At 38.6% G+C, this 25,679-nt stretch overlaps 1 protein-coding gene across 6 annotated transcripts in view; it reads left to right on the top strand.

Annotated features, from left to right (window-relative positions):
- The window catches only part of NBEA (neurobeachin), an 881,324-nt gene that overhangs the window by 840,025 nt on the left and 15,620 nt on the right, over positions 1-25,679 (top strand). For all 6 annotated transcript variants that reach the window (XM_089690860.1, XM_089690861.1, XM_089690859.1 and 3 more), the window contains 3 exons: positions 224-379; positions 1,850-2,020; positions 17,382-17,483. In XM_089690860.1, the coding sequence (XP_089546986.1) occupies positions 224-379; positions 1,850-2,020; positions 17,382-17,483 (429 nt within the window). The remainder of the gene's footprint in view (positions 1-223; positions 380-1,849; positions 2,021-17,381; positions 17,484-25,679) is intronic.

Here is a 25,679-nt window from a genome sequence, read left to right as displayed (position 1 = left end):
TTGTATGGAAATCAAGTGGTTGATGCTGCAAAAAATTATTTTTGAATTCCTACAGGTTTCATGAAGTTATTGGCTTCACAAAGCATCCAGCTGCTAAAGTAGATAGTTTCCCAGCTAATGTCTTTTATTTTGTATTGCAAAATCTGCATCATAACTGATCAAATACTACAATGGTGTAATAATTGCTTTATATAAAATGATTGCTTCAATTTATTTCCTTTAGCCAATAACTCTGGAGTGAACAAGCGTCAGATCACTGATCTTGTGGATCAAAGCATTCAGATCAATGCACACTGCTTTGTGGTTACAGCTGATAATCGCTATATCCTTATTTGTGGATTCTGGGACAAAAGCTTCAGGGTATATTCAACAGAAACAGGTAATTCCAAAATCAAAGTATTATATCCACAAACCAATGTTGAAGTACAAATGAAATCCAGCATTATAGTGAGGGATATACTGGATATTTGACATGATAGTTGAAGTTTGAAAAAATTCCATCTACTTGTTCAAAGCACCCACAATGGTTTTGCAATAGGATTTCTGCCATTGAACTATTCCAGTGCATTTAGGGATCTAGTGTCTTAACAGGATTAGAGGTGCTCCAACCAAACCTTTTTTTTCTTTTAACAACTTGACCTCCGGAAGATTTACCCCACTTCATGACCAGGCCATTTTATGCTTTTTGGCACTGCGTTGCTTTAACTGACAATTGCGCTGTCATACAATGCTGTACACAAATTAAATTTATATAATTTTTCTTCACACTGGTTTTTTTTTTTTTTTTGCACTATAAATAAAAAAAGAAGGAAAATGTAAAAAAATATATATTTTTAACTTTTTGTTAGAAAACATATCCAATAAAAAATAAAACAAAATAAATTTCTTTATAAATTTTGCCCAAAATGTATTTTGCTACATATTTTTGGTAAAAAAAAATCCCGATAAGCTCTGATTGGTTTCCACGAATGTTATAGCATCTAAAAATATACACTGGAATTTTTATTTATAATAGTAATGGCTGTGATCAGGGACTTATGGTGGGCAATTTGACACTAACTGATGACACTTTGTGGGACCTAGTGACACTAATAAAATGATCAGTGCTAAAAATATACACTGTCACTGTACTAATGACACTGCCTGGGAAAGGGTTAAACATCTAAGCAAAGGGTTAAATGTGTGCCTAACCAGTGTTTGTGTGTACTGTGAGGTTCTTTCAGGGAAACAAAAACTGGCACATCCCTATTGACTGGACAGAGCTCTGTATTGTTTACATTGACAGAGCTCTGCCTTGTTTTCCTCCTGATCGAGAAGCTGGTGCCAGTGGTCAATTATTATCTGATCAGCTTTTGCTCTGATTATTCATAGCACAGCTGGTGCGCCGATGGCGTGCGCTCTTCCTGGAAATGCCAGATCATGTGGGGAAGTTTTCAAACTTCTGTCAGGTTTGTATGGCTGTGTTCCTGTTAACAGGGCAGGAATTAAAGATAAAAACAGCAGGGATGGAAATGAGAGCAAAGGCCGACAGAGATCTCTGTTCCGATATCAACTCAACAAAAAACAAACCTCTTGAATGGGAAATTCACTTCAACAATAACTGCCTTTGATGCGCTTTTCTGTGGAAAGCGTGGTCTGCAAGAGTCTCCATTACTCTTCTTCGCCTTTTTTTTTTTTTTATTTTGTATCTTATGCTACATGTGATATAATACCAATATTTATTCTTTTGTGCTTTTGCTTCTATTCTTTACGGGTTTCTAGAGTTCCTAGAATGCTTGATAAATCAGTATCACTTGGTCCTTCACTCTCAGCATGACACTTAATATTTGTAATTGCTGTCTCTCCTTAGGGAAGCTCACACAGATTGTGTTTGGGCACTGGGATGTAGTCACTTGTTTGGCAAGGTCCGAGTCCTACATTGGTGGTGATTGCTATATTGTGTCAGGATCCCGTGATGCCACACTACTTTTATGGTACTGGAGTGGGAGACACCATATCATTGGAGACAATCCAAATAACAGTAAGTTATATCTACTGTCTTTTGCAGACATTCAATGTTTCAAGCCTTTTTTTATCCATTCATCATAGCAGTGCCCATCCATACATGCCCATCCATACATCACAGCAGTGTACATCCATCCATCTATCATAGCAGCGAACACCCATCCATTCATCATAGCCCAATCAGTTTCCAAACAAGGCCCTGTGGATCTCTCCTTGAAGCTACAAGTAACATTTATTGCCCTTGTTTTGTACACATGCTCTAATAAAACTGGGAATTGTACTCTGATTAAAGTGGAGAACACTGAATACTCAAGGACCACTTGGAACTGAAACCAACATTGCAGCATACTAAAGTGGATCCTGCACAGTCTTGAGGTCTTGGATATCTCTGCTATTATGGCAGCTTGTTTTCCTTTGGCTAAACGTAAGGCTTTCTTTGTAAATTCAGCAACTTGGGTGTGAATAGTGAGGTACAGTGAACTCTCCGGATGTTGCAGCTTCAGGTATCTTCAGATTGTTGGTACTACATGCATACCATTTTAATTATATTACAACTACCAGCGTGCATGTTACTTGGCACTTTATTTCTGTCAATGTTAATTTCCATGTTTCTGTTCCAAATTAAGATTTTAAAGTATGATGCTTTAGTGAGGGATGTAAACTTCAGAAATCCATTGTATTATCTAACTATTATAGCATTTGGCAGACTTGATTAGATTAAAAAAAAACACATTTGGCTTGCTAGGCCACTACCAATATTCTTTCCATTCTCGTGATGCACATTCAATTTTTTCAATCATTATTTCTTGTTAGCAAAAAAAAATTGCCACATTATTGTCAATTTGATATTGTGCTAATTTTCTTTGTAGGTTCTCTTAGGTTATCTTCTAATTTGTTTATTTTCCCTTTATTGGATTTTGCAAAAATATAACAGAACCTAAAGATGATAAAGAAAATACCAGTAGTCCAATTACATACATACAAAGCATGCCGCCCATGGTCCTCATGCATCAGTATGCATTATCATATGATAAAATACATCAATATTTTATAGTACATTAGCACTTGTCAGTCTGTATATTTCTATTAGGAGAGTTAACAGTCCAAAATTGTCATGTAAGCTAAATATACATCTACAGACCTACTTCTTGGGCTCAATGAAGACCTCAAATGGGTTTCTGTCCATGTTAATTGTCAAGTCACAAATCTCCACAAAAGCTGGATTAAAGTTGTGTAGAAGGTTCATCATCCTAAAAAGAGGGAGAAACCCCCAGGATAGAGAGAGAAAAAAGCAGTCAAGCTCCAAGCTGAACGGGTGCCTACAAGATTTACATCCATTTTCCATAGCTCCATACATGTTTAATGGTGTCAAGTAAACAACACTGTATCTTCAAAATGCTTGTAGTATACCCAGGCAGACCATATGATTTGGAAGTTATCATTTATGTCTTTGTCCTGGAGAAGCATTCGTCCCCTCTCATAAATAGAATCTAATTTGCATATCGATTCAGATATCTAGGAAGAGGTCTCTTATCAATCTGTTTCTAACAATAATGGTGTAGTTGGAATAAATAAAAGTTAACAGATTCCTCCATCCACACAAAGGAGATGAATAAAGGAATCCCCCTCCATCTGCTGATGCATAGTATTCTGACAACAAACCAGGCCACTGTCACAATATACTGATCAGTGGCTGCAGCTACTGATCAACAAAAGACTGGCAGCATGGACAGAAATTGATTAAATGATCAACTTATGTCGAGTGGACACGGCCAAACACTGATCTATATTCGATTGATTCCTGCTGAACCAGACAAATTTTGATCAGTGTATGGCCAGCTTAAGAGTACATTGGATCAATAACAGAAGGCTACTCTTGTCTGTCTGGTCGAGAGGCCAAGGTGTATTCCTATATCCTATACTGTATATCCCTATCTGGAAGTGCAAATCCACTTCTACATTTCAGCAGGCCAAGAACATTTTGATATATCCTGGATTTTTATATTTGCTCATATAAATGTCCTGATTTGGTGAGTGATTTCAAGTCAAGTGCAGGGGGAGACTGGGATGACTTAAAAGATGTATAATTATTTAGGTTATACTGTATATCCATTTTGATTATAATAATCTGTCCAAGCCATGAAAAGCTTGGTCTATTATAGGATTGTAGAAATGTGCAGATCAGATGTGGTGCAGGATTATACTTTTCTGTCCCTAAGCCATTGTCATAGGGAATACCACCCATTCTATCGCTTTTGTTTTATTATGTTTCATAACTTGTCAGAATTTTTTATGGATATTTTCCTCTTTGTTAAAATTTAGTTTAAAAAAAAAATGATTTACCCAAAAATCTATTTCTTTAAGCAGACAGCTTTTCCTGTTTATTCTCTGCATCATCCTATAGACATAGTACATACATGCACAAATGGCCTTCTAATCATTTCTTCAAACCTCAGACAATCAGTTTATCATTTGGAATGACCATCCACTGCACAGTACAGGTGTAAGACCGACTGTTCATAGAGGAATAAGTGCAGTACCAGGTTATCTCTACTTAAAGTAGAACATTACCCATAACAATTTGATAAAAAATAATGTTCTTTAGCAAGGAACATACATTCCACGTTAACAATTATGCTACTGAAATTAGTGCATACTGTAAATTTCCTCCAGCATTGCTCCTGCTTCTTCTTGCTGTAGGCCGCCATTTTGCTGAAATCTTAGGGCTGTCATCAGAATTATACAGAGCACCTGTGCATGTGCAGAGCAGGGTGAGACAGTGTATTGCTGGATTTTAAACCGTATAGGCACTTATTTTTAATGTTTTACATAGCTATATCTGCAAAAGGGGCTGGGCAAAAGTTTTCTAGCAGGACGCAATTTTCTGACTAAAGTTACACTTTAATTGGCCGAGAAAAATAGGAATTGCCTGAAATTTTCCTGTTTGGCAGACTGACTTCATTAGAGTCACAGCTAGTTTAGTATTCATACATAGTCAGTTTTTTTGCATGACTGCATGAGCATTATGATATATGTGCATGACACATAATAGGATAAATTTGGATTGTAAGGCAAGTGTTTCTTGTGTATATGGTTTCTTTCCATTCGAGCTTGTACTTGGGTGACTTCAACTTTACTGATTCGTCCATACGTTTCTGTACAGTCTGGACATTTGGTACCCCCGCAAACGTCAGGATGGTGCAAAGGACAAAGAACAAATTGACTGTATACAAGAGCAGGTGCATTTTTTAATGCTGCCGGATTGTCCATGCCTCCTTTTTGATGCCTAGTTAGATGATTGGCCAGAAAGTGTGTGTAAATACATGGGGAAACTCTTACCAGATTAAGGCCCCATGCGCACTGGACGTTTCTAGGGACATCAGGCATTTTTTTTTCCTGCCTCTAAACACCTCTGCATGTTAGCCTATGTGTCCAGGCACATATAGACTTTTAGCAGCGTTCAGTATCAGGGGTTTTTAACCACTTCCTGTCTGGACACTTTTACCCCTTCCTGTCCAGGGCAATTTTTAGCTTTCAGCGCTATCACACTTTGAATGACAATTGCGCGGTCATGCAATACTGTACCCATATGAATTTTTTACCATTTTTTTGAGACAGATAAAGCTTTATTTTGGTGGTATTTATTCACCGCTGGGATTTTTATTTTTTTTACTATGTAAATGAAAAAGTTCAAACATTTTGAAAAAAAGTGTTTTTTTAAATAAAATTTTGCAAATAAATAATATTTCATCATAAATCTTAGCCAAAATTTATTCCGTTATTTTTTTAGTTAAAAAAAAAAATCCAAATTAGTTTATAACCAAAAATTATAATTTTTAAACATTTTTTTTTACATTTTATTTTTTTTTATATTATTATTTTTTATTTTTATTTTTTTTTTTACATACTGTCACCCTAGCAGTACACTGTCACCATGGTGACACTGTACTACTTGTGGAGGGTGATGAAGATTTTTTTTTTTTTTTTTTTACACTGATTGCTTTTACACCCATATAGGATGTAAAAGCAATCATTTCTCTTTCTCTCTGTCTGCATTCTTGCAGTCATTGAGAATTACTGAGTGAACTGTGAGTGGTCACAGCTTATCACATGGTACAAGGCTGTTGTGAATAGCCTTGTACCATGTGACCTCTGTGATCATTCACAGATTTCACACATAGTAAGCAATGATGTCACAAGTGACATCTTGCTTACTACTTTGCATGTGATCACTGATTCGCCAATCAGTGATCACATGATCGGGACCTCGTACAGAGGTCCCGTCCGACGATCGGTGTTTCACTGTGTCCGGAGGACACAGCGGGCACCGGATCGTGGTGGTGCGCGCTCCCAGGGAGCGCGCACAGCTAGAAAAGGCGGGTGCCGTTTATGGACGGCAACCCGACCCTGGACTGCCACCGCCCTGCCGTTTATAAACAGCAGGCGGACGGCAAGAGGTTAAAGGCAGAAAAAACCCACTGCCAGTGCATTCAGGAGCAGCAGAGTTTTGGCGCTTGTAAATGCATGTAAACGTGCCTAAACATGTCTAAACACGTGTTAACATTAAGCGTGTTTAGTGCTTGAGAGTTAATTCATGAAATTAAATTAATTAACGCCCAATTTCTTGACACTTGTAAATGTGCCTAAAAGCATTACACACTTTTACAAACATCAGGCATTTTTTTCTGGAAAAACGCTGCTGCCAGTAGGAAAGGCTTGTAGGAGGGTTTGCAAAACATCCTGTGAGGCCTTAATGAAAAATCTGGACAAAAATCAGTTTATATTTGAAGCATCTATTGTACACTGAAGATATACTAGTCTTTGCGGACGTTTATACGCAAATACTTTCATGTTAATACATTTTGAATTGAATCTCATTGAATTCTCCTAAAAAACAATGCATAATTAATTAGAGCCAATTGAAATTTGTTGCAATGCACAATGTTTGCACTTTGTACTGTTGTATTTAGTGGCACCGTCTTTCTCAACATCTAAACCTTTCTCTTGGCTGATATTAAACCACAAACGTATTCCATATATACACATGGAGAAACAGAGGCGGGTGTATAGAAGTATAGTAGACAATGCACTTCCTGCTTACCAGCTTCATTAGGCAACAATTCTTCAAGCAAACTGGAGCTTGTTAGATGAAAATAAATGATAGCAAATTTCACAATCTGGGTTAAATCCAATTAGTTAACATCATTAGGATGAGCATGAAAAAAAAGATACACTGAAGATACACTCAGTAAAGGATTACATTTCAGAAGCTGTCATCCAGAGGTTCAGATTAGAGATAGACTATGAAGTATGTGGAAAAACCACGATAGGTTATTATAATTGACTGAGCTAGGTGTTAGACGTGATTTTTTTGAAGGTTTTTCTATTTTTTCCTTCTAAAACAACTGAGACAACTAATTATCTGTTTTTGGCTTCAGTGCATCCAATTAGTAAATGACAGGTAGTTTCATGCATGTTGTGTGTTCAAAACATTTTTATCCAGGATTGTTTAAAATGCACATTTAAATGCTGGGGCACATAAATCATCATACCTGAATGAGCTTGTCTAAGATAACTGAATGCAGCGATAAACCCAACTGAAGATATTAATCATATTATTGGCTATTAACAAAACTCAGAGCTCTTTTAATGATGCTTAAGTGAAATTTGTAAAGTAATGTAGTACAGTGTTGTTATGTTATATATAATCGGGTATTTTCAACTGGTCTATGAAAAATATCGCTTATTGATCAGTGTCCAAATATGTGCCAAACATTTATCCTTTCCCTGTTAGCTGTACCCTAACAATCAATCCTCCGCCAACCTGATCTCTTAGGCCCTGCTCACATCTGACATTTTGGGATCTCAGGCAGAATCGCTTTGATTCAAAATTGCACTGCAATAGTGGCAAAGTGCACCATGCGTGTTCGTGTGCCATTAATTTTCAATGGCACCTAAAGGCAGTGCGGTTCTGCCATGATTGTCGAATGATAAATCACGCATTGCGCAAAGCCTGTCACCCAGAAAGGAGCAGGAGCCTCTTTTGGGTGACAAGCTTCACACGATGCAGCTTGTCACGATTCCAGCAGGATTTATCGCACAACAATCGCAGCAAAACCACACTGTGTTTAGGTGCCATTGAAAATGAATGGTACTTGAACATGTATGGGGACATTGGCAACTATTGCAGTGCAACTTGAGATCGCAGGCAGAATCTAAGCTATTCTGTCTGAGATCCCAAAATACTAGATGGCCAATCAGTGATCACATGAATCGGGACCTCAAGCAGAGGTCCCATACAATGATCTGTGTTCCGCTGTGTCCTCTGGACACAGCGGGCACCAATTACGGTGCCTCGCCATCCCAGGGAGCACACACAGGTAATGGATGTGGGGGGACGTTTAGAAACATCCACCCGCATCGGCAGTGCTCCTGTCCAGCCGTTTATCTACATGGGCCGGAGGGGAAGTGGTTAAAATGACTCTCCTTAATAATTAACCTGCTCATTAACACTTAAAGATGAACTCTAGGCAAACAGGTAAATTCACAGATTAAATACAGAATGGAAGCTGCTTTACTTGTCAAAGGGTTTGCTTATGTATCCATATTCTTTCCTGTGATTACACAGCCCTGCTACAAAGCACAGCCAGAAAAGTGACACCACTTTTTCTCTTCCAATTAAGAGTACAGTAGTGTCATTCTCCATCTCCAGACTGCTGATTGGACACTGAAGTAGAAGTAGGGGAAAGATGAGGTCATCCCTCTGCTCAGTGTGCTTGTTCCTCCTCCTAGTTTGTTTCTTCTCAGCACATATGCATACAGCACACCTTTCCCTTTCTCTCTCAAGCCGAGTTCTGCTCTGCAGAGGATATTTATCAAAATAAGAGTAAACATCTTCCCTGCACTGCATTGTAATCCACCATGTATTTATGGTTCTCGGGGACCTACCTCTTATGTTTTCTATTGCTGGGGTATTTGGAGCTTTTTAATATGGCATCAATCTGCTATTGACTTTTTTTTATTTATTTTTACAACTGTGATTACCTTCATTTTCTGTCCATCCACCTGTTTACAGCTTTACACATTCGTTAACTGCCTTTCTCACTTTTTGTGGGAGTACTTGAGGTATGTTTATTGTGAATCTCTGTACTCATATTTATTTCAAAGATTCACATGTAACAGTTTGTTTTCTTAGCAACACAGTAAATACATTAAAAAATAAAAGAAACACCAAAATAAGTCAGTAACACCTATCAAACAGTGATATAGAGAATACTTAATAAATGATTCAAACTGTAACATATTTATAAATACCCAAAACATTTCTAGGATGACTGGTATATAAGAGGATATACTGTAATATGAGGAAATGATTAATATAAAGAGAACACTACACCAAGCAGGGTGTTAAAATCAAATACCCTGCAGGATTTAAATACAAATGCAACCTGTATTAGCAGACGTATACTTCTGTAATAAACTGCTCCATATAGTAAGATAAATGCATAGAAAATAAGAGGCCTAAAAAGTAATTTAACAACTAATTGAAGTGATCCAAATGTAATAGCTAATAAAAGTAAATAGCTAAATAATGTTCCCTCACTATGAAATGAATTGATCACCAAGACTAAAGGCATTGCACATGAATTTCATTACATATCACAAGACAGTATGGTGAGTTAAGAATCATTGAGAGAAGGGACAAGCACTTAACGGGTATTGTGGCCAAACCTCTTTGTTTTTATGTATTTTTGTTGTCATTGGCAGCATATTGCTCTTATTAAGAGTGTTTATGATTTTTATGAAGGTATGCTGCTTACTACAAAGAAATGAATAGTGTTTTCATAGCTGTGTTGTAATGGCTTTGTCATTCATGGCTATAGAAATATTCTTTCTGGCTTTACAGCAATCAGGTTTTACTTAGATGGACACATGGTGATTGTGTGACCACTTTATGAAGATAAATTGTTTTCTAACAGAATATTGAACTTTGGGTTGTCTCAATAAGTGATGCCAGGATCAATAAACATTGACATTTAAGTCCACATACATGATGCTGTCTGACCCTCCAGGGGAATGTGTGAAGAATGGAAGTGGTGAGGTCTCCTGGATTTCGACAATGTTAGAGATAATAATTTACTATTGGAAAATCCTCACTAATCACAGAGTCCTGCTTTAAGAATCTTCTGCAGCTATTTGGTTGCATAATATACTCATGCCGTGACTACACTTGCAAATATTGTTCATAAGTTCACTTCTGTGGTCCCACTCAAAGGTCAGATTAAGGTTTTTAAAAGGTCTGGTCATACAGGCCAATTTAATCTGTAAGATGTTTGGCTGTATGGACATAGAATTGAATGTTACGATTAGGCTGTGTGAACAGTTATACAAGCTTTTTAAAGAATTGTAGCTTATAGTCTGGGCAGCAGCCACTTGATGTGACTTCACTTTAAAGTGGTTCCAAAGGCAGAAGGTTTTTTTATCTTAATGCATTCTATGCGGATGATTCTTTGGTTCAGATCCTGGTCGGCTTAACTCCCATGCAAGAAAAAAAAGAAGGCCTGCAGGTAAACCTTTTACTCCTGAGGTTAGGAAAAATTCCTTCCATCCTAGTCAGGCTGAAGTTTCAAACCAAAATCTGGAACAGTTTATAGTAAAAAGACATGACCCTCCAAGTCCTTTTCCCAATGAGGAGACTGCCCCAATTATCATAGTGGGGGGGAGGGGGTGTCAGCCATCGGGGGTTCAAGAAATCTCAGATGTCTGGGTCATTTCCAGGGACTACAAACTTGAGTTTCAGACTCTGACCCCTCCCTATTTTACGTTCTCAAATTTGCCTACAAACAAGAGCAGATCTTCTTACTGCTGTTCAGAAGCTCTTTTCTTAAGGGGTTGTTGCCCAGTCCAGACTAAAGAATGCTTTTAAGATTTCTATTCAATGCTATTCACAGATTCCAAGTCAATGGGAGAGTTTGGCACATTGTAGATCTGAAAACTCTCAGCTTCTTCCTACAGATTCAAAATTTCTGCATGGAGTCAATCATGCTTACTATGCTTACTTGCACATTTAAATCTTTCCTGCTCATTAAAGCGGTATTAAACCCAAAACCAAAAATGCAATATATTGCAGCTTACCAATCAGTAGATGTGGTGGCTGTATTAGTTTTCTTTTTCTGTTTTCACCTGGTTATCTGGCCAGTAACACCCTTCCTGTATGCCTACACACCAGACAAAGGAGCACAGAAACAACTGGGGGGAGGGTAGTGTTAGATGGACTGGCAAATTTAGATGCACTAAACAATTTGAAGCCAAACTCCAGCTAACACGTTTTTAGAAGTTACAGCAACAGCATTGTTTCTTTTTGGATAAAGGTTTCCCATAAACAAATAAAAGCTGACCATTGTAAGCACCCCTGTCAGTGGTAAATGATTTGTCTCAACCCACTAACTGCTACATCTTCCAGACAGCTTGTTCTGTTGAAAAAAATAACAGACTTACTGACAAGATCACCAGCTGAAAATAAAAGTGAGAACATCTAAAAAATGAAATTAATGCAGCCATCACATCCAAGAATTGGTAAGCTGAAATATAAAGTTTGCTTTTGGGTTTAATAATGCTTTAACTATAAATGCATTTTGTGGTGAATGGTCAGCATTTTTGCCTTTCCCTTTGGCCTTTGTTTTTACCAAGGTGCTTGCTCAGATCTTGAGCTGTTGAAGCCCACTTCCTAATGTAAATGGGGTTATTGGATTTGTTCATCCCTACCTTTTCTATGGCTCCAAAGTTGGCTTCTCAAGAAGCCCTTCCATGGCACCAAGAAAGTGTAATTTGTGTGGTGCAAGGCTTGGAAGTTCCATCCTATGAAGAACTTTGTGGGACACATCCTGTCCTTTCTACACTCTTGTCTAGATCAGCATCTGGTCTTGGGTACCATCAAAGAGGACTAGTTAATGCTTTTGTACAGGAAGTCGCATACCTCTCTCCTATACACTCCCCAGTTACTCCATGGAACCTTACCCTGATGCTTTCAGCAAACAACTTTGGGGTGCCATTATTTTCCTATTGCTACAGTAAATCATGCAGTGCAAGAACAGTTTAGTTTTTAATGATTTTTTTTCACCATTGTTTTACGTGGTAAACCTTACTTGCCTGTTGTCTTAGAAATAGCATCAGGGAAGAATATTTTCAGTGCAGGTTGAGAGGAGATAAATTTCTTTAGGGTTTAAAGAGCATACGAGTCATACATAGAGCTAATAATTCACCCAACGTGTCACTAGCAGATGATGCCCTGGCACAGCAGAAGGAGCGAACAAAAAGCCTTCTCTGAAAAACAAGCTTTTCACAAATCCAGAAACTAATTTGAAAGTGATAAAAATTAATTTGCACAATTTAATTGGAAGCAGCCTCTGCCTTGAGAGCTGAGAGAGAGAGCAGGCATCGCGTGCTACAAGGCTGATTGAATTTTTTTTGTCAGGTAGGTATATCAGGCTCGCCTGCTTATCCTCCAAAGCCTTTCTGTGCAATACATTATGTTCAGCCTCTGACTGGTGTTCTTTAAAAGGATCAATGCTATTCATGTTCCGTCCCCAGTGTCTGAAATTTCATTGATCCTGGGACTTCACCTGACATTTCTCATTACTTTCCTTCCAACAGGATACTCGCCAAAGGTGTGGGCTTCAGCTTTTAAGTGTGAATTACTGCCGTGTCTAAAGGGACTGTCTGATGCTGTATCTTCCTGCATATTGCAAATATATATCCTAGGAAATGTTAAGCATTGTGGTCCTTATTTGTATAGACCCACCGCAGCCAGTTAGATTCAGACGTTCACTCTCTGGCTGTCGATTACTGGTGAAGGCTTGAATGTGATTTGTTGCTGCAATTTCCAAAAGAAAATACTTATGAAAGACACTTTAATGCCAGAAACATCTTAGGAATTGAATTTTGGATCTAATCGCAACTTGTGAAAATTGTTCCAGTTACCGTGGAAGCTTTTCATGACTTGTTCAAGATGTCTCAAGATGTGTGTGTATATATATATATATATATATATATATATATATATATATATATATATATATACCTATTGTTTGTGTACGTCTGTATATCCATTTAAGCTCTGGAAGATCTTACACCCTTCATGACCAGGCCATTTTTGGCAATACTGTAACCAAACAAAATTTATATAATTTTTTTTCCCCACAGATAGAGCTTTTTTTTTGGTTGTATTTGATTACCACTGAGTTTTTTATATATTTTATTATGTAAACAAAAAAAGACCATTACTTTTTTTAAAAAAACATTTGTTGTGTTCTGCTATAAAACATAGTCAATAAAAAAACGTTAAAAACCTAATTTCTTCATAACTTTAGGCCAAAATGTATTCTGCTACATGTCTTTGGTTAAAAAAAATAAAAACAAAATCTCAGTAAGTTTATATTAATTGGTTTGCATTTGAGATATAGCTTGTACAAACTATGGGATATATATTTGGAATTTTTATATATTTTTAATATTAGTATGGTCTCCTTCACCATGTGCAGTAGAATGAAACCAAAGTGCTTCATAGGATTCCCCCACATGGATGTAAACTCACCACAAATATTTGCCTTCCGCTGTCGTGGTTGGCAAACGAGCTTCCTGGGACACTTTTCCCATTTAAAGATGAATTATAGATCACTCGAGATAAAGATTCCACTGCATTCAAATTGACCATGTAAAACAAACAAAGAATGCTCCAATGGTGTAGTATGAACAAACAGATCCTTTAATAAAGTGATTGGACCTTACTCACAAGCAAGCTGATAAAACAAGCCCAAACAATGTATCCTTTGATAAGCCTGAAGTAAACATAGACCAGATGCTCTCACTACCTCCGATTTGTTGGTAACAGATGCCGTCGCGTCACTTCTGGTTATGGTCCACGTCACTTCCGGTCGCCACACTGTCACGCTTTGACGCGTTTCGTCACTTCTGACTTACTCATAGGGGTGACAGTGCAGTGCAGCGTGTTGCTCTTTATAGAGTCGGCAATCAGAGCCATCAATACTCCGATTGATCAGCTACAACATACACACACAGGAAGCGAGGTGGGAACCTAGCGGAAGTTCTCCCCATATACAAATACAACTATGGGCAAAGAATAAAAAATAAAACAATACGCATACACATATTATGACAATATATAACACACCATGTGTGTGTAATTAATATTCCTAAAATATTGTATAAAATACATGAACTCAATATTTTCCACATACATCACATAAGTGAATATAAGAGAACATACGCATATATACTGCCACTATGTCTCCGTATATACACACATATGAACACGAGTCCAATACTTCTAATCTCCAAATACATAAAATAAGTGAACATTATTTGTGTGCCTAGCAAGTGCTAATGTGTTTACTGTGTGCTGCTTTGCACTACAGATCAATTTATTTCTTTTCCCTTCTTAGCAGGGTAAAGAAACAAAGCAATTTCTCCCTTTGTAAAGAACTCTGTGTTGTTTACCAACACAGAGCTCTAGGCTGTGATTGACACATCCAATCAGCAGGTCCCAGGCCATGAATAATTGGGTGGTATCTGTTGATGAATTCTCGCTGCTTACCAGTACATCGCTGTGCCTTTTGCTGCCACCCCTCCGCAGTAAAAGTACTGTGGCAGATCAGTAAGTAGATAGATAGATATATATATATATATATATATATATATATATATATATATATATATATATATATATATATACACAATTGTGTTCAAAATAATAGCAGTCAGACATCACTAACCTGATCAATCACTGTTTTTGGTAGAAATGATATTTCTACATGGCAAATAATTTACTAGCAGGTGTAGTAGATTAATAGAAATCCAACAGACCCAACAGTCATGACATGCATGCTGCTGATTCTGTGTAATTGAATCACTAATTGAAAGGGGCATGTTCAAAATAATAGCAGTGTGGAGTTCTATTAGTGAGGTCATTCATTCTTTGAAAAACAGGTGGCAATTATTATTATATTATAATTATTTAAGGAAGGAAGACAGCAAATGTTGTACATGCTGGTTACAGTGCATTTCTCTCTGAAATTCTGAGGAAAATGGGTCGTTCCAGACATTGTTCAGAAGAATAGCATACCTTGATTACAATGTTGATTGGAGAGGGGAAAACATATAAAGAAGTGCAGAAAATGATAGGCTGCTCAGCTAAAATGATCGCAAGTGTTTTAAAATGGCAACCAAAACCTGAAAGACGTGGAAGAAAGCGAAAAGCTACCATTCGAATGGATAGAAGAATAGCCAAAATGGCAAGGACTCAGCCAACAATCAGCTCCAGGAAGATCAAAGAAGGTCTAAAGTTACCTGTGAGAACTGCTACAATTAGAAGACGCCTATGTGAAGCCAAGCTATCTGCAAGAAGCCCCCGCAAAGTCCCACTGTTGAAAAAAAGGCATGTGCTGAAGAGGTTACAATTTGCCAAAGAGCACCTTGACTGGCCTAAAGAGAAATGGCGCAACATTTTGTGGACTGATGAAAGTAAGATTGTTCTTTCTAGTGGCCGGAGACAGTTTGTCAGACGACCCCCAAACACTGAATTCAAGCCACAGTGCACTGTGAAGACAGTGAAGCATGGTTGTACAAGCATCATGATATGGGGATGTTTCTCATACTACGGTGTTGGGCCTATTTATCGCATACCAGGGATCATGGATCAGTTTGAATACATCAGAATACTTGAAGAGGTCATGCTGCCTTATGCTGAAGAGGAAATGCCCTTGAAATGGGTGTTCCAACAAGACAACGACCCCAAACACACCAGTAAACGTGCAACATCTTGGTTCCAGACCAACAAAATTGACGTTATGGAGTGGCCAGCCCAATCCCCGGATCTTAATCCAATAGAAAACTTGTGGGGTGACATCAAAAATGCAGTTTCTGAGGCAAAACCAAGAAATAGAGAAGAACTGTGGAATGTAGTCCAATCATCCTGGGCTGGAATACCTGTTCACAGGTGCCAGGAGTTGGTTGACTCCATGCAACACAGATGTACAGCAGTTCTCAGAAACAGTGCTTATACAACTAAATATTAAGTGATTCAAAGGAAAGCAAAATCTTCAAACATTTTTCAGTTTATATAGTGAATGTTTGAGTTTGTAAAGAAGAATACAAACACTGCTATTTTTTTGAACAGTCTAATATTCACTTTTCTTCAATTTTGTTAGAGGAACAACACAAATTTGATATATTTTTCTTCATGTTTTGATTTGGAATAGAATGTGTAGTGTTCCCAATGCATTTGTGTGTATGGAAATAAAAGCTATTAGAAGGATTTTTAGCTTTATTCACTTTTTTCAACACACTGCTATTATTTTGAACACAACTGTATACACACACATTATATGCAGTTATACTGTATACACATTCATCTCAGTCATTCTCCTAACATCTGTACAGATTGTCTTTTGTATAACAGTATTTTTTTAACGTATTATTATAAACTTAATATAAGCATGTTTTAAACTTGTGTACATTTATTTCAGGAATGTCTTTGCTATTGTGTAGTAGATTACAGTATAACGTTTAACTGTCCCCATCTGACCCTCCGGATATCTAGAAGGCCACACTTTTGCTGAATTGGTTAAGCTAGCAGCAATGAGGTTTCAATTCCCTGTAGATTCTCTTCACCTGAAGCCCTTTTTGTTTCTTAGCCTTTAGCCTTGCGCTACATCTATCATTTAGGATGTGACAGTATGCGTTGCTGAATTTTGAATGATTGTTGCAGTGCTTGGCATCTGTCCCTTGGAAGGATGAAACGTTTGTTGTCCTTTACACTTCAGCCATTGTCTTTTCTCTGGGATTGTGTTTACAGCAGCCTTTTTGATCTTGGATACTAATTCTGTACTGTAAATGCAAGCAGTGGAACATACATATGGAGGGGGGGGGGGTGTTAATAGAACAAACTCAGACTGAAACAGGGTAAATAATGCATTTCATATATTTTTCCATAACATATGTGCTGTTTATAGCACAAAGGTGAGTAAATTTTGTAAGGTATCACAAGTCAGCATTTGAGTGACAAATATTGATGGTTTTAAAGCAATGAATGCATTACTACTTGAATATCTGGGGTTTTATTTCTGTATAGCCAGCAGATTGTGTGTTTTTCTTGCTATATAGTTATCCTTTTGCTGTTTGTGATTTAAAATTGCATAACAAAACAAGCAAAATTGCGTGTATTTATTCTTTATAGAAATGTGTGGTGTTTATAACAATATTGTTATGGTATTGTTTTTCAAAGAAAAATGATCCTGCTAAACGAATTCTATTCTACTATTTTATGGTATTTAAATGTTTTTTTATCTCCAATATTTCAGGTGATTACCCAGCTCCCAGGGCCGTCCTAACAGGCCATGACCATGAAGTTGTCTGCGTATCAGTATGTGCTGAACTGGGTCTCGTCATCAGTGGGGCTAAAGGTTTGTTCATAATGAATCATTTTCCTTCAGCATTATATACAGTAATTGAAAATTGTTAAAGTATAACTTAAAGTGTTACTAATCGCACAACAGTAAAATCAGTCTGTATATGCAGTAAAGCATGCTTGTTATACTCACTGTGGAACCTAAGGGGTTAATCCTCTGCATTATGTAAAATGGCTGTTTGATTCTGTTTTCTCTGCCCCTTCTCTTGTTCAGATGTCCATGTTTTATCTTCTGATAAGACACACTGAACCCATAGCCACATGCGCATGCTCAATTTAGTGTGTATTGCTAGAGAGGGTTTTTTTTCCTTGGGAGAGTGCATGTGATCAGCACAGGGCCAGTCAGCAATGTCCAGACAGAGGTCAGAGGTGCTGCATCCTCCCTGAGCAGAAATAAAACTCCTCCTACAAGCTTTAACCAGTGCTCTGCTGAAGTCACAAGACTGCTCTATATGCTGATAAGAAAAGGTATTTAGCAGTTTATATTTAGTAAAATAATTGCTATTCCATATTCTGTGTTCTGTGGGAGACCAGATATAGTGAATGCAGGATCCTGGGTTTAGTAACACTGTAAGGCAAAACGTTTTTTAGATTTGGACAGAATAGAGTTGGATTAGAACACCTATTAGTTGTTTATTGCAGTGTGTGCCCCGGTTAGGGAGATTTGCCCTCTATATTTGTCCTGTGTTTATCATTATCATTGAAAGTAAAAGAGAACCCCAACTTTTGGGTTGTCCTCAGGAAAGAAATAGAGGGGGAATTTTCCACTGGCGACCCTAGTTCTGGTGACCTAAAGATCCCCAAGGAATCCCCTTACAGGGGCCCCTCTCACATCCTGTTTTGGCTGTGGGATAGAAATGAAGGTAAATATCACAGACATAGATCACAAAAATAAACTGACAGGGGTTATAACTTTCCCTTACTCTATCTAATAGAAAAAAAGATTTGTCTATAGTTCGACTTTAAGAAAAAACTGGATTCATGTTAACTTTTGGAGGTTGTACACCCATCTGAGTACAATGCATTAGCAGCCTGTGCAGACCTATTGGGTCATTAGACAATGAAGAGTTTTTATTAAAGTTGTGAACTTCCCAGCTTTACAATTTAAATTTAACAAAACTGTGAAATTGCATTTTTAAATGCCCTTGAAGTTTTTGAAAACACAGGTGCTTATGTTGAGGATGAGAAGGGCAGATATTTCCTTTCTTCGCTTGTGAAGATTTTAGTTTTTGTTGTTTTTTGTTTTTTTTAAGAATTATGTGACGCTCCACCTTCTGTACTGCTTCATTTAAGCTCGTGTTTCTGTACTATTGAACGCCATGGCCTTGTAACAGCAGTTAAAAGGACGTTAGGATGTGAGGTGCTAAATATTAATGGAAGGTACACACTAAACTCAAACATGTATTCTTAACTCAAAAAAGTACACTCTGTTGTTCTCAGCCGCCACCATTTTTTTTCTCATTTTTATTTTGTTGCTGTGAGCCGACTTCCTGTTAGAGGGTGGCTGCATTCTTTTTTAATGGTCCCACTGCAGGAATGTAGCCACCTCCTCTTGCTTGCTTCTGAAATGGTCTTGTGGCTATGGACCATGGGATGCATAGTGTGCATAGAACAATGGATATGACCAAACTATTGTGCAGTGGAAGTGAGGGGAAAAAGAAGAGATTTAGGAGCTCACGGAGGATGTTACAAAGAGGCATAAAACCACAGTAAGAAACTATTTCATGAAAAATAGGATACAGGACCATTAGGTAGTGGATTTGTATGGATTAATTTTGGAGAATAAAGATATTGTTGAGGGTTACACTATGTTTGACCTTTATGAATTACACTAACCCCCGATTCACATCTATGCAGCTGTGCGGGCCACGTTTTGCACGGGCACGAGAGCCCATTCATTTGAATGGACTCCCGTGCCTGTGACATGCAGGGAAAGAAGTCCCTGCACTTCTTGCGAAAATGCAGCCCACATGGGAACCTCAGTTCCCAGTACGGTTGCGTTTTCCAGTGCGGGCTGCGTGCCATTAGAATTAATGGTACCCACCCGCGGGTCCGCATTTCTCTGTGCGGCACCACCTGCACAGATGTGAACCTAGGGAAAGCTGAATTACAGTAAAAATCAGAAACCGTGTTTAATTTCCCCACCCTCCTTCTTTACAGTGTTATGTTTACTACTAGATGACAGGTGTCATTTCATGGAAATGTTAAAATATTGCCAAAGGACCTTGCTCTGGGACCCAGTAATCTTTAACGTTCATGTGTACTTTGCTGGATTTTTTGCCTTCCTCTGGATCAACTGTGGGTATAAGATAACTTTTTTTTTTTGTTGTTGAACTGGATGGACTTTTGTCTTTTTTCAGCCAGACTAACTATGTAAATATGTGTGCCTTTATATACTGGTTGGCAGGGGCTTCCTGCTTACCTGTCTGATTAAACTAGAATTCCAGGCTAATTCTAGTTTTAAAAATGCTTCCCCCTCCCTCTCACCCTCCTAACAACTATGCTAACTAACCTGTTTAAGAAGGATATGTATGCTTACCTATTTTCAGGCCCCTCCAGTCCAGTCACATGATCTGTCTACCCTGTGTTAGTTGAGGCGGCTGCAGGGGAGAGGAGGGAATGCTAACAATGGATGGGCCAAAAGAAATCAGTGGGCAGTGTCACAATTCCCAGGAATTCCAGCCACTGTTGAGCACTTTCTCCTCTCCCCTTCAGCTGCTGGCTGACACAGGGGATAATGTGACTGGACCAGAGCAGGTTGAAAATAGTTAAGTATATAAATCTTTTTTACACAGGTTAGTCCACTTAAGTGTTAGGAGGGGTAAGGCAACATTTTAAGACTAGTTCAGTGGTAACCTGGAATTCTGCTGTAGCACCTGGTTCACAATAATGCGGTGTGAGAAATGCTGCAAATCCTGTGCATTACCTGCACCACATTGCAATCGCATGACATTTATGCAAACCGGTGTGGGTTGCAAAACACAGTGTGATTGCCAGAAATCATATCACATGGGTGAGAACAATCAGGTGATGCGATTCTGGTGTGGGTAAAAAAAAGGGTCCTGCACCTTTTTGTTGCAGATGCGATTTGACTCATACAAAAATGTATGGCTCAAATCGCATTGCACAGACATCACATGTAATACGTGCAGGAATCGCACCGCTTTAGTGCGAACCTGGTCTAAACGGTAGAAGGGTTGACCAGTAATTTCATCCAAGTGGTTGGCTATTTTTCGGACATGTCGCAGTGCTCACAATAAAATAAAGTATTGTAAAGTATGCAACTTTTTAGTCTTTTAATGTGATTGGAGCCCTCAATGACCAATAAAATGTTCTGTCTAGTAAACTCAACATGATGTGAGGGATATCTATTATTAAAGAGATGTCATAGTAAGAAGTGTCTTCAAAGGAAGATTTTTCTTCCTCTCTATTCCTGTTCTGGTGGCTACTGAACATTTTGGATGTACCCTCATATTCATTCCTAGTGACATTGGTGATCAGGACAATTGGAGTAAATCTCCCTAACAGGGACAAAAACAAAAAGACGACTGTGGTTCCAGCCGCTCACGACTCTGCCTTTGGTTATACTCCAAGGTTTTTTTCTTTTTTTACCTTAACCACTTCCCGTCCAGCCGTTGTATAAATGGCCAGACGGTGGCAGTGCAGGGTTGGGTGGCCGTTTATAAAACGGCCTCCCATTCCTGGGAGCGTGCAGCACCGCGATCCGGTGCCCGCTGTGTCCTCTGGACACAGTGGAACACCGATCGTTGGACGGGACCTCTTTGCGAGGTCCCGATCATGTGATCACTGATTGGCCAATTAGTGATCACATGCAGAGTAGTAAGCAAGATGTCACTTGTGACATCATTGCTTTCTACGTGTGAAATCTGAATGATCACAGAGGTCACATGGTACAAGGCTATTCACAACAGCCTTGTACCATGTGACAAGCTGTGACCAATCACAGCTCACACAGTAGTTCTCAATGGCTGCAAGAATGCAGCTGGAGAGAAGGAGAAATGATTGCTTTTACAGCCTTTATGGGTGTCATGGGGAGGAAATGAGCCAGGAGCGCCAGCGTGGGACCCCAGAAGAGGGGGGTCAGGGCTGCTATTTGCAAAACCATTGCACAGTGCAGGAAAGTATTTGTGTATCAACTCTGTATCCTATATCCCAGGATCTTAGGATTGTTTTGACATGGATTTCTCTGCTTATGCATATTTCCTTATCACTTGCACGCTTTGAATAGCCAAGGGTTTATGACAGGTTTGCTAAAATATCTGATATTCACAAGAACTTTTACTTTATCCAAAAGTTTAATGGTAGCTTGTCCTCACACATATTCCAGTCAACTGACTTCACATCAGCATTTGTGATTGGTGCACTTTTTTATCTTATAGCTCAAGTGGAGGAAACAGATTTTGATGAATGTTCCACCCTCCCTAGAACTTGTTCAATATTTTAAACAGGCAGTGGATTTACATGAATTTTCCCAGATGATTAGCTTACAAGCTATTTTGTCCCTGTCTGAACACTCTAAGATCCTTTGATTGGATTTTCTCTTGAGAAGGCTTTGGTATATTTGGTTTCATTTAGCATGTTTTTCTAAATAAGAGGACAGATGTCAGAAGAGCTTCAGAAAATCTCTGGATTGCACTTTATACCCAAGCTGTCTGTGGCTTTGATCAGGATCCACCTCCCGTATAGAGGGACACGCCTGTTAGTGTCTACCTTAGCTTCAGTAGAAGCTGTTACAAGCCACTCAGTCTAATTGAGTAGGTTTCCTTTTTAATGTAATAGTCAGTCTATTATTTATTCAGTTTCCCTGGTTATCTGACATGAGTAAATCTCATTTTGGACACAAATCTATTTGAAACTTTAGCTGTACCGGCTGCCACTATTTCGGTTAACTCGCTGGCTGGCTGTCTTTATCCTGTTTTGTTTAATATTTCTGGTTTATGTGTGGTATTCTTAAAACATGTTTTTTGGCACTCCTTTTTATATTACACATGTTGAAATAAATCAGTTAATACAAATTATACAGAAAGGGTCCCCAGCACACATTCAAGTTAACCAGCAAAAACAACCCCACTAATCTGTTCAAAATAGGTTAAAAACAAGTTTTAGTTGCATAAATTTGTAAATATACATGGAATCCACATTGCTGCATCACCAAAGTACTTTTAATCAATGTGTTCCCTTATCCTGTTTTTTCCTGAAATTTACATTTTTTTTATCTATGTACAGTGCATCCAGAAAGTATTCACAGCGCTTAACTTTTGCCACATCTTGTTATGTTACAGCCTTATTCCAAAATGGATTAAATTCATTTTCTCCTCAACATTCTACAAACAATACCCCATAATGAAATCTTTGCAATTTATTAAAAATAAAAAACAAAAAAATAAAACCACATGTACATAAGAATTCACAGCCTTTGCCATGACACTCAAAATTGAACTCTGGTGCATCCTGTTCCCACTGATCAACCTTGAGATGTTTCCACAACTTGATTGTAGTCCACCTGTGGGAAATTTAGTTGATTGGACATGATTAGGAAAGGCATAAACCTGTCTATATAAGGTCCCACAGTTCACAGTGCATGTCAGAGCACAAACCAAGCCATGAAGTCCAAGGAATTGTCCGTAGACCTCCGAGACAGGATTGTATCAAGGCACAGATTTGGGGAAGGGTACAGAAAAATGTCTGAAGCATTGAAGGTCCCAATGAGCACAGTGGCCTCCATCATCTGTAAATGGAATACGTTTGGAGCCACCAGGAATCTTCCTAGAACAGGTCGCCCTGCCAAAATGAGCGATCGAGGGAGAAGGGCCTTAGCCAGGGAGGTAACCAAGCACCTGATGGTCACACTGAAAGAGCTCCAGCGTTCCTCTGTGGAGAGAGGAGAACCTTCCAGAAGAACAACCATCTCTGCAGCACTCCACCAATCAGGCCTGTATGGTAGAGTAGCCATACAGAAGCCACTCCTCAGTAAAAGGCAAATGGCAGCCTGCCTGGAGTTTGCCAAAAGGCACCTGAGGGACTCTCAGACCATGAGAAACAAAACTCTCTGGTCTGATGTAACAAAGATTGAACTCTTTGGCCTGAATGCCCAGCGTCATGTCTGGAGGAAACCAGGAACTGCTTACCACCTGGCCAATACCATCTCTACAGTGAAGCATGGTGGTGGCAGCATTATGCTGTGGAGATGTTTTTCAGTGGCAGGAACTGGGTGACTAGTCAGGATCGAAGGAAAGATGAATGCAGCAGTATACAGAGACATCCTTGATGAAAACCTGTTCCAGAGCGCTCTGGACCTTAGACTGGGGTGACGGTTCATCTTTCAACAGGACCATGACCCTAAGCACACAGCCCACATAACAAAGGAGTGGCTACAGCCCAACTCTGTGAATGTCCTGGAGTGGCCCAGCCAGAGCCCAGACTTGAACCCGATCGAACATCTCTGGAGAGATCTGAAAATGACTGTGCACCGACACTCCCCATCCAACCTGATGGAGCTTGAGAGGTACTGCAAAGAAGAATGGGTGAAATTGCCCAAAAATAGGTGTGCCAAGCTTGTAGCATCATACTCAAAACGACTTGAGGCTGTAATTGGTGCTAAAGGTGCTTCAACAAAGTATTCAACAAAGGCTGTGAATACTTATGTACATGTGGTTTTTGTTTTTTTTTATTTTTAATAAATTGCAAAGATTTGAAAACAAACTTCTTTCATGTTGTCATTATGGGGTATTGTTTGTAGAATGTTGAGGAAAAAAATGAATTTAATCCATTTTGGAATAAAGCTGTAACATGACAAAATGTAGCAAAAGTTAAGCGCTGTGAATACTTTCTGGATGCACTGTATGTGTGAACTTTTGAAATCTATATTTTTGGCATCTTTTAATAAAGCACATACAGTGTATACTGAAATAAGTCAGTTAAAACGTATCAGAAATATTCAGTTAAAAATGGCTAAGTGGTTAGCACTTCCACCTAGTGGGAATAGGGTCATCGTTTCATATCTCAGTCACAGCACTACTTGCCTGAGGTTTGCATTTTTTCCTGTGCCTGGGTACTCCGGTTTCCTCCCACACTCCAATGACATGCTCGTAGGTTAATTGGCTTCTGTCTAAAATTGGCCCTAGTATGTGTGTCTATGAATGTGAGTTAGGGACCTTAGATTGTAAGCTCCTGGAGGGCAGGAAGGGATGTGAATGTACAATATACACAGCGAGTACAATAAGTATTGAACACGTCACCATTTTTCTCAGTAAATATATTTACGAAGGTGCTATTGCATGATATTTTCCCCACATGTTGGTAACAACCCATGCAATCTGTACATACAAAGAAACCGAAACAAACAAGTTCAGAAATTCAGTTATCTGTAATAAAATGGAATGACACAAGGAAAAAGTATTCAACACGCTAACTGAAATGTATTAAATACTTTGTACAAAATCCTTTGTTGGTAATGACAGCCTCACAATGCCTCCTGTATGGAGAAATTAGTCGCATGCATTGCTTAGGTGTGATTTTGGCCCATTCTTCCACACAAAGTCTTCAAATCTTGAAGGTTCTGTGGGCCTCTTCTATGAACTGTGATCTTTAATTCTTTCCATAGATTTTCAATTGGATTCCAGTTAGGTGTTTGGCTGAGTCATTCTAGCAACTTTATTTTCTTTCTTTCTTTGAAACCAGTTGAGTTTCCTTGGCTTTGTGTTTGGAATCATTGTCTTGTTGAAATGTCCACCATCGTTTCATCTTCATCATCCTGGTAGATGGCTGTAAATCTTTATCAAGAATATCTTGGTACATTTTTTTGCATTCATCCTTCCTTCAAAGATATGAAGTTTGCCAGTACCGTCTGCTGACAAGCAGCCCCACACCATGATGTTCCCACCTCCAAACTTCATTGTTGGTATGGTGTTTTTGGGGTGGTGTGCAGTGCCATTTGACCTTCAAACATGGTGTGTATTATGGCATCCAAAGAATTTAATTTTGGTCTCATCTGACCAGACTATATTCTCCCAGTATTTCACTGGCTTGTGTGAATGTTGTGCAGCAAACTTTTTAATCAAGCTTCAACTCACTTTTTCTTCAGCAGTGGAGTATTGCATGGTGAGTGTGCATACAGGCCATGGTGGTTGAGTGCATTACTTATTGTTTTATTTGAAACAATTGAACCTGC

Source organism: Staurois parvus, unplaced genomic scaffold, assembly GCF_062004578.1.
Source record: "Staurois parvus isolate SC_StPar_1 unplaced genomic scaffold, SC_StPar_1.0 ptg000544l, whole genome shotgun sequence".
In the NCBI taxonomy this organism is placed as follows: Eukaryota; Metazoa; Chordata; class Amphibia; order Anura; family Ranidae; genus Staurois; species Staurois parvus.
This window is presented reverse-complemented; position numbering and strand designations above follow the sequence as displayed.